Here is a 15,002-nt window from a genome sequence, read left to right on the forward strand (position 1 = left end):
TTACGGGAGACCTACCGTTTGTTTTACTACTCTACTCTGGTCCGGTTTATGGCGTCTACTATTATTTCAGTTTACGATCTCTCTTAAAACCGCGATTAGCATAGCTCTTTTATAATAAAACCAACTGTTATTAATTAAATATATATTGACTCTATCTGTTGCAAGACGCGTTATATTAACAATGGCGAGAATAACTAACGTGATCTTTTGTCGGACTGTTTGTCGTAAATTGCGACATTAGTCCAAACTAACTTCGATGTAAATTTTAATGGGACTTTCCAATCATATTCAGGTTATAGTTACATGCTTGATAACAACGTTAGTATAACGAATTTCAAAGTGGCAATATGAACTGCGCGCGTGAATGATATGAAACGTATATTATAATTTATCTACCAATAATAGTTAAATTTCAATGAATGGGAAACTATCAGAATTAACAATTATATTCACATTAAGGTAAACGTTTCAGTGATTGGACAAGTATTTATATTTGTCCGGACATTTACACAAAACTTTATTTGTTTACATTATTAATAATTTGAAATCCTATTTAAAATATAATAATATTAATTGTAATGTACTAATATTAATTGTAATAATATTAATTGTAATAATATTAATTGTAATCTTTATATACGATTAAATTATAATATTGCAATAAAAAAGCATTTGAGAGATTAATAATAATAAATTTTGTGTAAGTGTTCTCAACACAAATTCAAAAATAATTCTTTTTCTGTTAAAAGAGGGGCAATCTTTGTGCGGTCTAATGTGTCGTGGATTTATCTGGTAGATTTATCTAACTTATTTATTCAGAAGTGATTTGCTATTTTGATCATTTTTTTCACTCGTATTCATTCGCTCCGCATTTTACCCGCTCGATAACGCGCAAAACTGATGCGCTACTCTTGTTGCCGAAGTTTACGCGGTCCGACAGATATTCTGCGAATATTGGTGACGGTACTTTAAAAAGAATGATCTGCGTAGCCAAATGCAACGTGCCGTTTTATTCATTCTTCAATTGACTTGTGAATCCATCGTTGCATACCCACATTCCGAAATACGCGCGGCTTTCTTCTCGAAATGAATATTTCTGTATGCCAAAGCACAATAGTCCCTCGCAATAGCCGGCATTTTTCGTAGTAACTCTGAAAGCTTATCCGATTCTGTTTCGGCAATCTGAACACCCATTGCCTCCCTTCAATATTGTTGTTGTTCCACCCGTCGCGCTCTTTTTTTTTTCGAGTTCCATTTGTGCTTGTCACGCACTGTCAAAAACACGTCCGAAATGAAATTTCTATCACGTTCTTTATTCCATCGAGAACATACATCCATTTTAATTTTACCTTCAGCCTTTGATTCTTTCCCTTTTTCCTTTTATCTTATTTCACATTTACTTGTTCAGTATTGATAGTTGAAACACGCATAGAAGCAGACGTTGTTTGATGTCGATGTCGCACGTAATTTTTAGAAGAGACAGCGCCAAAATTGTGCAATATATTGTATTTATAATCTGTTTTAGATTCAGGATTACGATGATGTTTTTAAAAAAATTGACATTTATTAATATTTATAATTTCCATAAATAATGAAATTGTCGACTTATCTAACATCTGTCTAACAGAAATAGTAGTAACTACCGTTGTGTGTGAGCGCATTATTTGAAAATGAATACATACTGCCTTCCTAGGATTTATAGCACGTATTCTGCGTGTCATCATATGTAATCTCGTGACAATTTCTCGTTTTCCTCTAGAATGAGCATCACGATCGATATAACATCTGTGATAATACGCCTCAATGGTCGCACTGTATACGAAATCGTCTCAACGACAATGTAGAAGATTAAACTTTATTCGCTTCATATTTCACTTTAGGTCAACAGTTCGATCTGTGCTTAATAATAACATTTTTAAAAAGATATTTTTGGGAAGCCTGGTTTATAATATTAATTTCTTTATAAAAGCCCATACCTTGTATTCGAAAATATAAATAAATCATTTAACAATACATCGCTATAACTTTGGACGAGACATGAAAAAGCCAATTAAAAAAGTATAAAAAAATTGAAATGCAATTTCTGTCATAATAAACATATAAAACAGTGTTGCGTCTCGCGCTCATACTCGTTCAATTTCGCTGGCTTTGCCAAGCTGTCGCAACAAAAGGCAATTAACTTTGTTACTTCGCTCCTCGTTGAAAGCTGCGCTTTCTCAATTTTCCCCTCACGGAGATTTCCGTTTAGCCGTTTGGGATGGCGTCACTATTAAACTTACTTTTCTTCTACGCGAGAGCGGACTAGAACCTGTCGGTGAGAGGCGGATATTGGAATCGCGATATTTTCATTCGTAAAAGTTTGAAAGCGAATATATACTTTCACATAGAGAAAAGTCGTTCGTCCGTGAGGCGGCGTGCTCTAAAAATGACGTGACGTGGCAAACTTCGAATTTTCGGATTAGCAAGATCGTTGCCGCTAATATTTCACAAAACTTCGCACGCATTCGCGTACAAAGTTCATTGGTATTTGAAACTACACATGTACGTGCATGTCGCAATGGGTGACGAGGCTTTATACTCATTGAAGTTGTTATCAGTCGTGCCTATCTCTTTTTTTTTACGCATGACACAAATAGCTAGCAACACACGCAGCCATAAAACATTTTTAGTACGCCAATGAAAATTTGTATTCGAAGTAAAAAATTTTCGTGTTCTGCATCACAATAATATTTCAATTTCGCAATAAATCACGATTTAGTGTAACTTCTTTTTGCCTCTCGATTCTTTTTTCAGAAAATACCAGAGCCGCGAAGTCGCCAAGAGATCTATAAAAGATTTCTCGTTTCGAAAATCAGGAAAAAGTGCTGAAAGCTCTCTTGTGCGAACGGCACATAACGATCATAAATTGCGGTTTATGAGCTACGCTTCGACGGTCCTCTTTTGTTTTCGATTAACATTTTAAAATGCGCAACGCGCGCATCGCCGCACAAATTGCCATCAGAAAGGATCAACCGGGAAGTCCGCCAAGCAGGCCAAGTCAATAAAGTTCGGCGTAAAGAACGCGCATTTCCGGAACACGTAAATTTAGTTCGGAGAGTCGTACACTCATTGCTAACATGATTGTATCGCATCACATGTCGTACGTACGTATGTCGTGTATACGTTTACCCGAACACAATATTTGCGTTCTGTCGGTCTTTGAGAGAGCAGTACAATGGTCCTCATCCAAAGCATCGACCGCATGTCGTCGTGCCCGCAACGCGAATAAACCATTCGCGACGCAGCTTCCAGAATTAATTCGTCTCTTGCCGTAATGACTGTCGAGCGTGTTGCGCATTATTCATCAGGATCTCCGACTCGATCTAAAATTATTTTAGCCCGCTTACTCGGAGTAAAGCAAGCTCCGTTTTGAAAAGATTAGAATTTTCAGACTTTCCCTTCCTCTCCCTCTTTTTCTCCCTTATACAGATTAAAATTTCTTGATAGATTTGTTGATCGATTGTATCATTATTAAAAACTTTGGTAACAATTTAAAATTGAGATTTCTTAATGAAGTTGTAATCGATATTTTATTTGTGACAATAACGAACACGATCAATAAATGATGCAATTTTTCAATTTTTTATACTACGTGTCTTGAACCTAAGTGCTTAAATTTATCTTAGTTCTTCTTTACTTCGAAACTTATCCTATTAATCCTCTTGGGAGCCAGAAAGCAATTACTTTTATACCCACTAAACTATGTACTTTCTCTCAGACGTGAGATCTTAACAAGGCATTTTCAGCTTTAATTGAAATCATTTGCCATTTATATATAATTGTATTTATTCATTCTTTGTTGACAAAATATTCTTTCTACATTCAAAACAACGTAATAAAAGAAATGAATTATATTTTTAACGTCTTGTCGCGTCTTAAAAGTTGGTCGAATAAAAATATTATAGATTAATTAGTTGGAATTTATTAAATAATTAGCCTATAATTGTAAATTAATTAATCGAGTGTTAATCGGATTATTTTTTTCGGCACTTGAAAATTTCAGAAAGCATTACTCTTTGGCATAGCATTATTAAAAGTAAATTCACAAGCTCGTTTGACGTCAGCGTATTCGATGAAATTTCTCGCTGCTTGTTTTGCGTAGTGTCATTTTACATCGCATTAACGAGAAAATAACAGAGAAGGGTAATGAAGAGAATGTCGGCGCAGATTTTCTTGCGATCGTTTTTCTCCACCACCTTAATGGAGGACGCCGGGCGCGCGAGCACGAGATTATTTGCGAAACAGCTCCGGAGAGCAGGAATCTCGTTATGACGTTTCTCGAGTAACACTTCGTTACTTTTGTACAGTAGGTCTCGGTCACGTATTTTCATTCGTCTTTTATTTAATTATTCTCACCCTTTTCCTCATTTTCTTCCATCCGGCTCTCTTTCGATGCGAATCTGATATCTCTCTCTCTCTCTCTCTCTCTCTTTCTCTCTCCCCCCTCTCTCGTCGGGTGTTTACAAGCCATTATAGTGTTTATTATGCCAAGCGATTTGCAAAGCCGTCACTTAAAACCAGGTATATAAAAACAAAAAGTTTTAAATATCCCGTGTTGATTAGCAAAATTAATTTCTTCGTGCTCATAGTACGATGATGTAACACGATACAGTATTGGTCTTTTCACACTTCTGTACCTGTAGATACGAGAATTACTGGAATATATAAAAGAACTTTTAGCCGATCAGGAACAAATCGCAGCATTTTGCGCAGAGAGAAAATTATCTGACAATGCACGATAACTTCTTCCGCCGAGATTTATCCCTGTTAAACGGATTCACGGGACGACAGGAGCGAAACGCGAGCTTTCTTCGCACGGATTTTGTGCCCTTATCATGTCACGCCTCGTTACTATCTAGCAAAAGTGGATAAGCCGTAATCTCGTGCTGCAAGAAAATGGGGCTTGTGCCGTTCCGTTGCAGTCTCTTTGACGTTGCAGGTGTCATCGCGAACGAAGATAATACTAGGATATGCTTCATCTCCGCGGAAACTTGCTTATTTCTCCTCTTGCATTTCCAATGAGATTCGCAGTGTTTGGCCTTGAATTTATGTGCCGAGACGGCATTATTTCTGACGTAAATTCGGATTATCCACTTAACAAAGAATATTTAACAGGAAATTTGAAGACAATAAACGGAAGATTATACGTTACGAAACGTTTTAAAATCGGACATTTTAATCGCTCTTTTACGAAAACTCTACGAGTCTTAATGAAATCTTATTACAAAATTGTTATTGGAATTGAATTTATAACTTATAATTATTATAATTATTTATTATAATTGATTATAATTTTATTATATTTTATTATATTTTATTATATTTTATTAAAGAATTTACTTTAAGTAAGAGAGAGAGAGAGTTTCTAAAAAGCATCTTTTTATTTCTTACATTCTCTGCACATCAGTCACTCTTTGTTATTCTCATATACATCACGCTTTACTTTATTTCGTTACATAGGAAATTCTTGACTTATGAAAATAATAAACTATCCGATTGTGAACAAAGAGAAGATAGAATCCTCTTCTCATGTTATCCTTTACATTAAAAATCCTTAACATTTTATTGGAATAACACTTCCTCTCTCTAGTTATTTATTTTCTCTGTACATATTAATTTTATTAAATATCTCATTAGGAAATAAGAAAACGTAAAATTGTAAAACAGCAAAAGCAGAAATAAAAGGAATAACAATAAAAGAGAAAAGATTGAAAAGAGATTATTAAGAATTTAGAAAATATAACATATTATATAGATAATATAATAAAAGTTATTATTTAATGTGCGTGCGTGCGTGCGTGCGTGCGTGTGTGTGTGTGTGTGCGTGTGTGTGTGTGACATTATTCCACAAAAAATATTATACTAAAACGGGATCAGTCATTTTCAATAGTTTCTTGGACACTGAATCCGATTTCCAAATTGTTCCATCACGTCACATATCGTAGTTATACACTGTTAAATTTATAGAGAGTATCAAATTTAACTTAATACTTTTAAACATAGTGAAAGACACAGATGTCAAAAATTTTTAACTTTTTTCGGACTAGTGTCGTTCATGAGACCGAGCATCGCGCGCTACGATAAAACCCCAATGAAGTAACGAGTAGGAACGATAATGGGTATGAATGCCGACACATTTTAATTTCAAGCCAAAAAATACCGACCTTGGACAGCTCTGCTATATAGTGTCAAATATAACTATTGTTTTAGTATAAAATAATGATATGATTGAGTAGGAGCAGTGGCGATTCACATTAAGTTAAATTTGACATTATAGATTTAACAGTGTAATATACTAAAGTACTACTTAAAAATAGTTTTTCTTTAACTACACCTTTAACTACAAATTTCGTAAAATTGCGATATAATGGAGCAATTTGAAAACCGTATTCAGCGTTCAAAAAACTGAGAAATTACTTGTCTCGTCCCCATGTTTAAAAAAAAGTTATTTTTTGTGGGGAACAATGTAATTAATAAATAATAGATGTCTTTATATTATAAGTTTTAAAGTCTTCAAGGTCAGAAAAGATTTGTTCAATTGGTCGCAGTTATCACGAAAAGAGAAAATATTTCAAAATGATAGAAAAAGTTCTAAAACTATATCTAGCAGAAAGCCTCGTAGATCGAGTTAAAAGAGAATCGTTTGATGGGAATCGTTTACAGTTACCATCGTTTGATGTTGCAGGTGTCATCACAGGCGGGGTGAGGCATCGTCTGAGTGGCGGTTCCGCGTCCGCCCTGAGCTACGGGGGCGAGAAATACGGCAGAAGCGGAAGGTCCGGCGACGGTAGGACCGGCGGCGGTAGGGAGAAAGAGGATGACACCAAGAGTGCAGAGAACGTATCCAGGGGGGTTTTACCCTCGAGGCAGAGCCTCTTGGACCTCGTCAGCGGTAAATTCATGGGCCGACACACACCCACTCACCATTACTACTATCAGCAGCAACAGCAGGTTGGTTACCGCCCGCGATCACGCGATAAAATATTCGTTTCTCACTGCCACACTCGCTGAGGAAACTCTGGAGCAGGACATTTTGCGAGTGAACTCACCAAAATTGAGCACTTCGATAGTCGTCAAATATTTCCTCGAATCTGATTTTGAGTGTGTTTTATATTTAAATCTATATATATATTTTATTATTATATATATTTTTTTAAAGAATTTTTAGAATCGGCTAGAGAAAAACTAATTTCCTTTAATTATAGAACCTTTTTCTTAAAGACTTGTAATAATTCTCATAAAGTTATCAAAATTTAATTTCTCTAACAAATAAATTCTATAATGCAAATATATTATGCTATTTCTTGGAAGAAAGAAATTCTTTGAAAATATTGTGAATAAATTTACATTGTTATGTACCCGACATTGCGGAAGAAATAACGAAAATGAGAACGAATAAAAACGAAAAAATAAGAAAATAGAGGAAAAATCTCTTGCTAGGCTTTAATCAGCTAAATGTTTCAATAAGAGATTATATAAAGACAAAAAAAAAGTAACCGGTATTGTATTTATTTTCGTAAAAAGCGTCATGTGTGTGTATGTGTATGTATCTCTGAGTTTGCCAGGACAAGCGAGTTTAATATTAAACTATTCGACATGAAAAAAATTTTTTTTAACGCGAGTAGATAACAACGTTCGCAACATCCGGTGAACGTTCATTTCATTATGCGCTACAACCGCATACGAGCCATACCTTCATGGTTCAAACATTGCACGAATAAACCAATGTGGAAAATACGAGGATCTCCAAGAGATGAAAAATAATTAGAACGGTTATATCGCAGTTAAAAATTAAGCAAAATACAATGAGAGTATATGTTGCGTAATTTTATTTTTGATTTGAAAGCTGATGCAATGCTTGAATTTGGCGCCTTTGTAAAGAACAGTAGGAGCGCTAGGATCATGACAATTGATTGTACGTGGCGTTGCGAGGCGTCACCACATGCGCGACGCGCCTGCGTAAAAGGAAAAAGAATTCCCGCTAAAGGTATATCGCGCCATATTGTAAATCGTCGTCTCACGCATAACGATCGTTCATAATAATAAAGTGGATTTTTCATAAGATTTTTCATTTTCTCATTAGCAAGAAATAGCATTCACGTACGCACGCGGCACACGCCGTAAAGGAGGTAACAAAGGCCTCATCAATATATTAAACAACAGATATGTGATCGCACGAGAAATGTCGAATTTTACTAAAATTAATTTCAGAAAAATTAATTATATTGATGATATACTAATTTTTTCCAGTAAATAAAACTGATGGTCATTTGTGACGTTTCGTATATTTTTTATGACATATTTATCTGCTCATTTATAAATGTAGTATTTCTAAATATTGAATATGCATATATTGTATATTTGGGCAAAACTCTATCATTGCAGTTTTGCATGTAAAATAATGTCCTAAAGTTCGCGGAAAGAACGATTTTGCTGCATTGGAAAACTATACTATAGTTTAATAAATCATTTGTTTGAATTGTATCAACTAAATATTTATTAAATATAAAAATATATTCATTTGATATAAAAATTAATAATTTGATTTAACAATTACTTTTATTTGAAGAAATATTTATTTATTGTAAGTTTTAATTGGTACTATTCAAATAAATATTTATTAAAATGTAGTACATTTCTTTCTCAGTGTAAGGTATCTAAAAATGAGATATAGACACAAATCTAAAAATAATTCCGTTAGATTATCAAAATAATTACGTAGTAATTTCAAGCATACTGAGTAATGCTACGAAAAGTTTTGATTCAAGTTTCTAATTTGACCATCCTACTATCCTATGATTATTTTGATTGTCAAACAAAATTATTTTCAAATTTGTGTCTAGTTAAAATTGTAAGCTGGCATTCATATAGACGATTCTTATATTTGAGTCTGTCTTCAGTACAGAAAGATGTTACGAACCAATCAGAAGATTGTATTAGTGTCTTAAGATATTATTTAAGACGGTCTTGAAATAAAGAACTTGAATACCGGCGTTAGGTACTTTAAAACCATCTTTTCGTGTAATGCAGCGTCATGACTCTTCATCCTAATTGGTGTAGGTGTATTCTGTGTCGCAGCGATACTTCAGCTCGTCACGGGATTCGCTTCAGGGGGGATACGTGAATCGGGGAGCGAGCGAGCTCGATCTGAGTCGCAAGCCGAGAAGAAGGGACCACCTAAGGGGCAGATTCAAGCTGCCATATACAGTTGCGCTCACGTCCTCGCGTGACCAATCGCATCTCCACACACCGGCATCAGTCAATCATCTCAGCAACAGTAGCTGTAACGGCACTGAAACGTGAGTATTTCATTGGCGAGTAATTGCGGACCGATTTCAATTATCATCGGATATCAAGTCTCGTTATTTCGAAAGCTACTTTTTTCCATATTCCGATATTGAGAAGAACAAGTATTCCAAGAAAAATTCAATTTGATGCTAATTTTTCTCCTATAGGAGGTCAAATTCGCGATGAAAGTTCAAGAAAATGAATACAACGAAGAAATCTGCGTAGTGAAGGATCATAAATATTCAAGTGACTTCTTGGAGGCTTACCGCGGCGGTGTTTCTTGCATTTCTAAAGATCACTTAATTGTGCCAGGAGCTTCTTTAAACAGAAATATCTTCGCGACGGAATTGTCGGAAACAAAATTACGGGAAAATCTTTTCACGAGCAATGGAAACTTGTTTTTAAAATTTGTTGAGAAACCGCCTGGCACGTACAAAATTGTACGAGATTTTTTTCCCGTGCTGTGAACATTCAATACTTCCACCATCGTAATTTTTCAAATTGATACGCGAATCCTCGTACACGGTACAAACAGTAACGGAAAAAATGGACTGCCGTGTCGCGGAACGCGTCCAGGGACAAAAGTAATTAATCAACGTACGTTGCATTGAATTACTGTCTCAGGAGGTACACGGCGCAACAACAGCAACAGCAACGCGGTAGTAGAGGCTATCCCGGGCAACCTGGATCGAGGGGTTTTCGCACGGGTGCGCCAAATTGGTCCTTCATCTTCGATCCTGCGGGACGTCTCTGTTACTATTGGTCGATGGTGGTTTCTCTTGCCTTTCTTTACAACTTCTGGGTGATCATCTATAGGTTTGCCTTCCAGGAGATCAACGGTTAGTCCGCAATGACTTACGACTTCCTTCGAATTTTATAAACGCGCTTTTCATAGGGATCTAGAAATTGAGAGCGAATCGAAAGCACATTAGTTTACTTTCTTGAGAAGCTTGTTATTTGTTAAATTATGAGATCACTTGTAAGAAAATCTAGATTTTATGTCGAGTATATTACATAAGCGATATCCGTATTCAAATATATTTTAATAAATACAGAACTTTCGATAAGCTGTGACTAGTATAAATAACGTTTCTACAAACACGAGAAATTATTAAATTATATTATGAATATTATGATATATCTATATATATATTATTTGATTTATCCATGTGAAAATGTTCCAAAGTGAATTACTTGTAATAACATTTCATATTCAAAAGTTTTGAGAAATTTTATTAAACGAATTAGATTTTTGTTAAAACGATTATAATGTTTACTTTAACTAAATATCAAAACGAGCAAGAGCTCTACGATTTATAAAACGATACACAAATTAAAACGCGCACATAGAGTTAAATTATAGAAAATAAAGGCATCTCTAAAATATTTTGTATATTCAGACCATTGTAGAAGCTTTTTCCCAATCACGAGTACAAAAAGCCGGGTTAAATATAATGGCGATCAATACAATATACCAATGAGGCATCAATAGCCTTTCGACCGATAACCTATTATAACTGATTGAAAATGAAAAGATTTTAACGAATTCGGCAATGTAGAAAAATTTATACATAAAAGAGAAACATAAAAAACCGTTTTAACTTTAAAAAAAAATTATCAAGCGCTAAGGATTAATCAATACTAATCGTAAATACCCCATGTTGCACATATTGAAATGGGTATTGTTTTGCTTGCGAATGCAGGAGAAACCCGTTGGGTGTGGTTCTGCCTGGACTACTTCTCGGATTTTTTATACGTGCTCGACATAATATTTCACATTCGAACGGGATACTTGGAAGACGGTGTGCTGCAAACCGACGCCACGAAATTGAGAAATCATTATACGAACAGCACCACGTTTTACATAGACATCCTGTGCCTGCTGCCCCTCGACTTTTTATACTTATCTATAGGATTTAACAGTATGCTGCGAAGTTTTAGACTCGTAAAAATTTACCGGTAATTTTCACTCTTTTCACTATCTTTTTACGATTATATTCTAATTTATTAATTAAATGAGTCGATTTTAAATGTCCAAATTTAAATTAAATGATGACATTATCTTGTATAATATTTCATTTATTGTATTTATAATGTAATATATTTATTTATAATGTGATATATTCTAACATACTATAAAAATTATAAATTTAATGCATGATGCATGATTTGAAAAAAAATTTGGCGTGGAATTAAGTGGAGCGCAACGAACCGAGATATTTTTTGCGAATATTTTTTACATATTTGCGGAATACAAAAAAGTTTTTAACTCATAAATATTCCATTTCCATTTCAACATTTGTATGTACCCATATGTACACTCTAAATTCTGTAGAGTGGAATCTCACTCTAAACAGTGAAAATTGAACCAGTCTTGAAAAAGAGTGGCTCAATTTTCAACCTTTAAGAACTTCCACTCTTCAAAATAGAATTCACTCTAAAAGTTTTAGAGAGTAACACGATATACATATATATCTGGTCCATTTCGAACACTAAAGTCACATTGTTGTGAATTTCTTTTCTTGTTTTGACCGTGATTGACTTCGAATGTACAAGTGTAAAAGTTCGAATTTCTTCTCATGGAACAGCAATGAGTACGACGCGACGTATTTAGAGTAAATCCAGATTGAAAAATATTGTGAAAGTTCGCGTGTAACAGTAATGCTGATCTTTTGCACGTGAACGTTTACACTCCGATGCAAACATTAGCGTTCCGGATGTATCACAAAAAATATGAACAAATGGGTCGTGTTGTATCTCAATATTATCCTTTATTAAGCAACGTGCGAAAAAAAACGTGGCCTTTTTTGTACTTATCAGCGCGATATTTCTGTCGCGACGATTTATATCGGTAAACAATATTTTATAAAATTCGATTTTGTCAGGACCGATAATTCACCAATGGCACTAGTCTACTCGTATTTATTTCTACATAAATGTGTGCGTACCTTACTCTCATCTAACGTTGATATTTTGAACATAACATGTGTATTAAGCAAACGAAACTCGGAATCGGTGGCCACATTTAATGACAAATGATGGCATTGAGAACATGGATTATAACGTGGATATATTTACGAAGATCAACGATAAAAGGGATTGGAATTAAAAAGAGGACAAATGTAATATGGCAAACGTAATAATACATTCCATTTAATGCTCCCAGCAATTTCGCAAAACCATCAATCATGATTTCATATTGACATAACGATCAGTATAGATTGAGTTCATTTAAGTTTGGACGAAAATGAAATTAATAATGATAGACTCCTGTTTTTCTCTTTCGGTGTTTTTCATACTGTAAATTATCGATCGCAATCGTTTTAATCGTGGCTCCCGACTGTGCCGTAAATCGCAAAATTGCGCGGACAACAGAATCTGGCCGCACTCATAAATAATAATCGAAAAAAAAAGGATAAGAGCATATTTTAACTTGTTGAAGGCACAAGCTCGAGCCTTCCCGTCGTATGCGCGATGATTAAAAACACGTTCGTCCCACGTTCGCTCCACGTGATTCCTGCCGCTGAATATCCTAAGAGGAATCTCGAAATTTATCGCTCCACGACCACCGGAATTTCAGCCAATTTTCTCAACCCGTTTTCTCTATCTCTGACGTAGGTTCTGGGCGTTCATGGACAGGACCGAGCGACATACGAACTACCCGAATCTGTTTCGCTCCACCTCCTTGATACATTATTTACTAGTGATCTTTCACTGGAACGGGTGCCTCTATCACATTATTTATAAGAACAACGGCTTCGGTAGTAAGAACTGGGTGTTCAGCGACTCCGAGACGGCGGACGTTGTCAAGCAATATCTGCAAAGCTACTACTGGTGCACTCTTGCCCTAACGACCATCGGTGATCTGCCCAGGTATTTACTCATTTATTTATACGCCGACGTTACACGTAAATATGTTATACGAATTGCACAGGAAAATTTTGCGCAACAAATATATCGTTGACATATTGAGACCAGACATTTCTCAACGCTCGAAAAACCTTATGAAATTCTCCTATTTGCATATGCAAACTTTTATTCATTTAAGTAAATTTTATTCATGCCGTTTTGCTTTCATACGCCAAGATACATTTGATCTTGTAAATAGTGTATGAAATGAAATATGGAATGCGGTAAGTTTGTCTTGGAATATAAAGGAAATTTGGTTGTTTTAGTCGCCGCAAAACAACATTATGCAACAATTTAAACAACAATCTCTTCTGAGTCTTGAATAAATTCGAGAATTTCTTTCGAAAACGTCATGGAAACTCGCGGAAATATCTTTATTATATCTTAAATAAATATCTTTATTTATTAATTATATTTGTTTTCAGATCAATACATAATAAAAGTATATGAAACGCGTACGTAGTTACAAGAAATAATTTTGTTTCGTTTGCATGGAATACAAGAAATTCGGATTTGATTCCCGGCCGAGGTAATATTTTTCGCATTTAAATTATTTACAGATTTTGTATTAAAATCTTTCTAAGATGCCTATGAACAAAATTATTAAATTACTTGTAATATTAATTACTCCGGCTTCGGTTTAGGTGTGTTTTAAAACCAGCAAATAATTGACGCACAGTTAGTTTGAACTAAAAATTGTAATAAATTCACAAAAGAAATATGATTATAGGCACGAAGAACCACTTTGACCGAAGATGGCCTTTTTCACTTACACGATTTTTTTTCCGTTTTAATTCTATGTCCGTATTTCCCGCGTAATATTCCCAAGGGTCTACTATCATTAACCACGTATAACATTCCGCACGTAATTCCTCGTATTCACGCGATGATACCCTGCGTGCAGTTTAAATATAAAAAGCGATGGACAAACCATCACCGTTCTGTTCTGTTATAACTGCATCGCTAGACCTCGCAAAACGTAGTTCTAATAAAAATCGATGACAATATGTATGCGAAATATTCAAACACCCAAATAAAAGAAAACCACTAGAAAAACAACCAAATAACCGATAACCAAATTGATAAATTTTTTGCGGTATTTAGATTCTCTCTGCGATGCAGCGTCGAAAATGCATTCATACCAATTATATCACAATTTTCCTTGATATCTGACCAAACTTTGGTTATATTCCACAATTTTGAAACCTGCAGGATATTTCAATTAGAAAGATGTTTGTGAACGTAGAAAAAAAAACTCGTAGATATTCTTTCCTAGTTGGACTCTTAAAAATTGTCACGAAAAAAAAGTCAGTATGCGCAGTGCAAATAAATAAATCCAATATTTTTATTAGTATACTTAAAATAAAGAAACTTGTGCGAAAAAATAAGAAAATGCCGAGGATATTTCTGCGTCGAGCAATGTATTTGTTAAAGGAAATATACCTATTCGAAGACAATTTTTATTTTGTATTTAAAACAATGGTGAATGATCATTTAATAGAAAACACCAAATAGAGATTGAAGAGTCATTTTATAATATAGTTCAAGAAATATATTTCTACTTTGAGGCCTGACGAGAGAGGGGGGGAGTGACGAGGTGATTTCCCCCGGGCCTGGATTTTTTGAGGGGCTCAGATTTTTTGAGGATCCCAATTTTCTAAATGCTCATTGTTTTCGAAACAATAGAGCGCGTTCAAGTTTGTAAAGCAGCTAGCCTGCTCACCGAGCGACTGAACATGATTAGTTCTTACCTATGGAGCCAACCA

At 34.9% G+C, this 15,002-nt stretch overlaps 1 protein-coding gene across 1 annotated transcript in view; it reads left to right on the plus strand.

Annotated features, from left to right (window-relative positions):
- LOC108731463 (cyclic nucleotide-gated cation channel alpha-3) overlaps nt 1-15,002 on the plus strand; it is a 179,723-nt gene that overhangs the window by 52,281 nt on the left and 112,440 nt on the right. Inside the window, exons 3-7 of the mRNA XM_018461813.1 lie at nt 6,725-6,990; nt 9,100-9,338; nt 9,952-10,166; nt 11,031-11,286; nt 12,946-13,200. Of these exons, the coding sequence (XP_018317315.1) occupies nt 6,725-6,990; nt 9,100-9,338; nt 9,952-10,166; nt 11,031-11,286; nt 12,946-13,200 (1,231 nt within the window). The remainder of the gene's footprint in view (nt 1-6,724; nt 6,991-9,099; nt 9,339-9,951; nt 10,167-11,030; nt 11,287-12,945; nt 13,201-15,002) is intronic.

This window comes from Mycetomoellerius zeteki, unplaced genomic scaffold, assembly GCF_001594055.1.
Source record: "Mycetomoellerius zeteki isolate Tzet28-1 unplaced genomic scaffold, Tzet1.0 scaffold128, whole genome shotgun sequence".
Taxonomy (NCBI): domain Eukaryota; kingdom Metazoa; phylum Arthropoda; class Insecta; order Hymenoptera; family Formicidae; genus Mycetomoellerius; species Mycetomoellerius zeteki.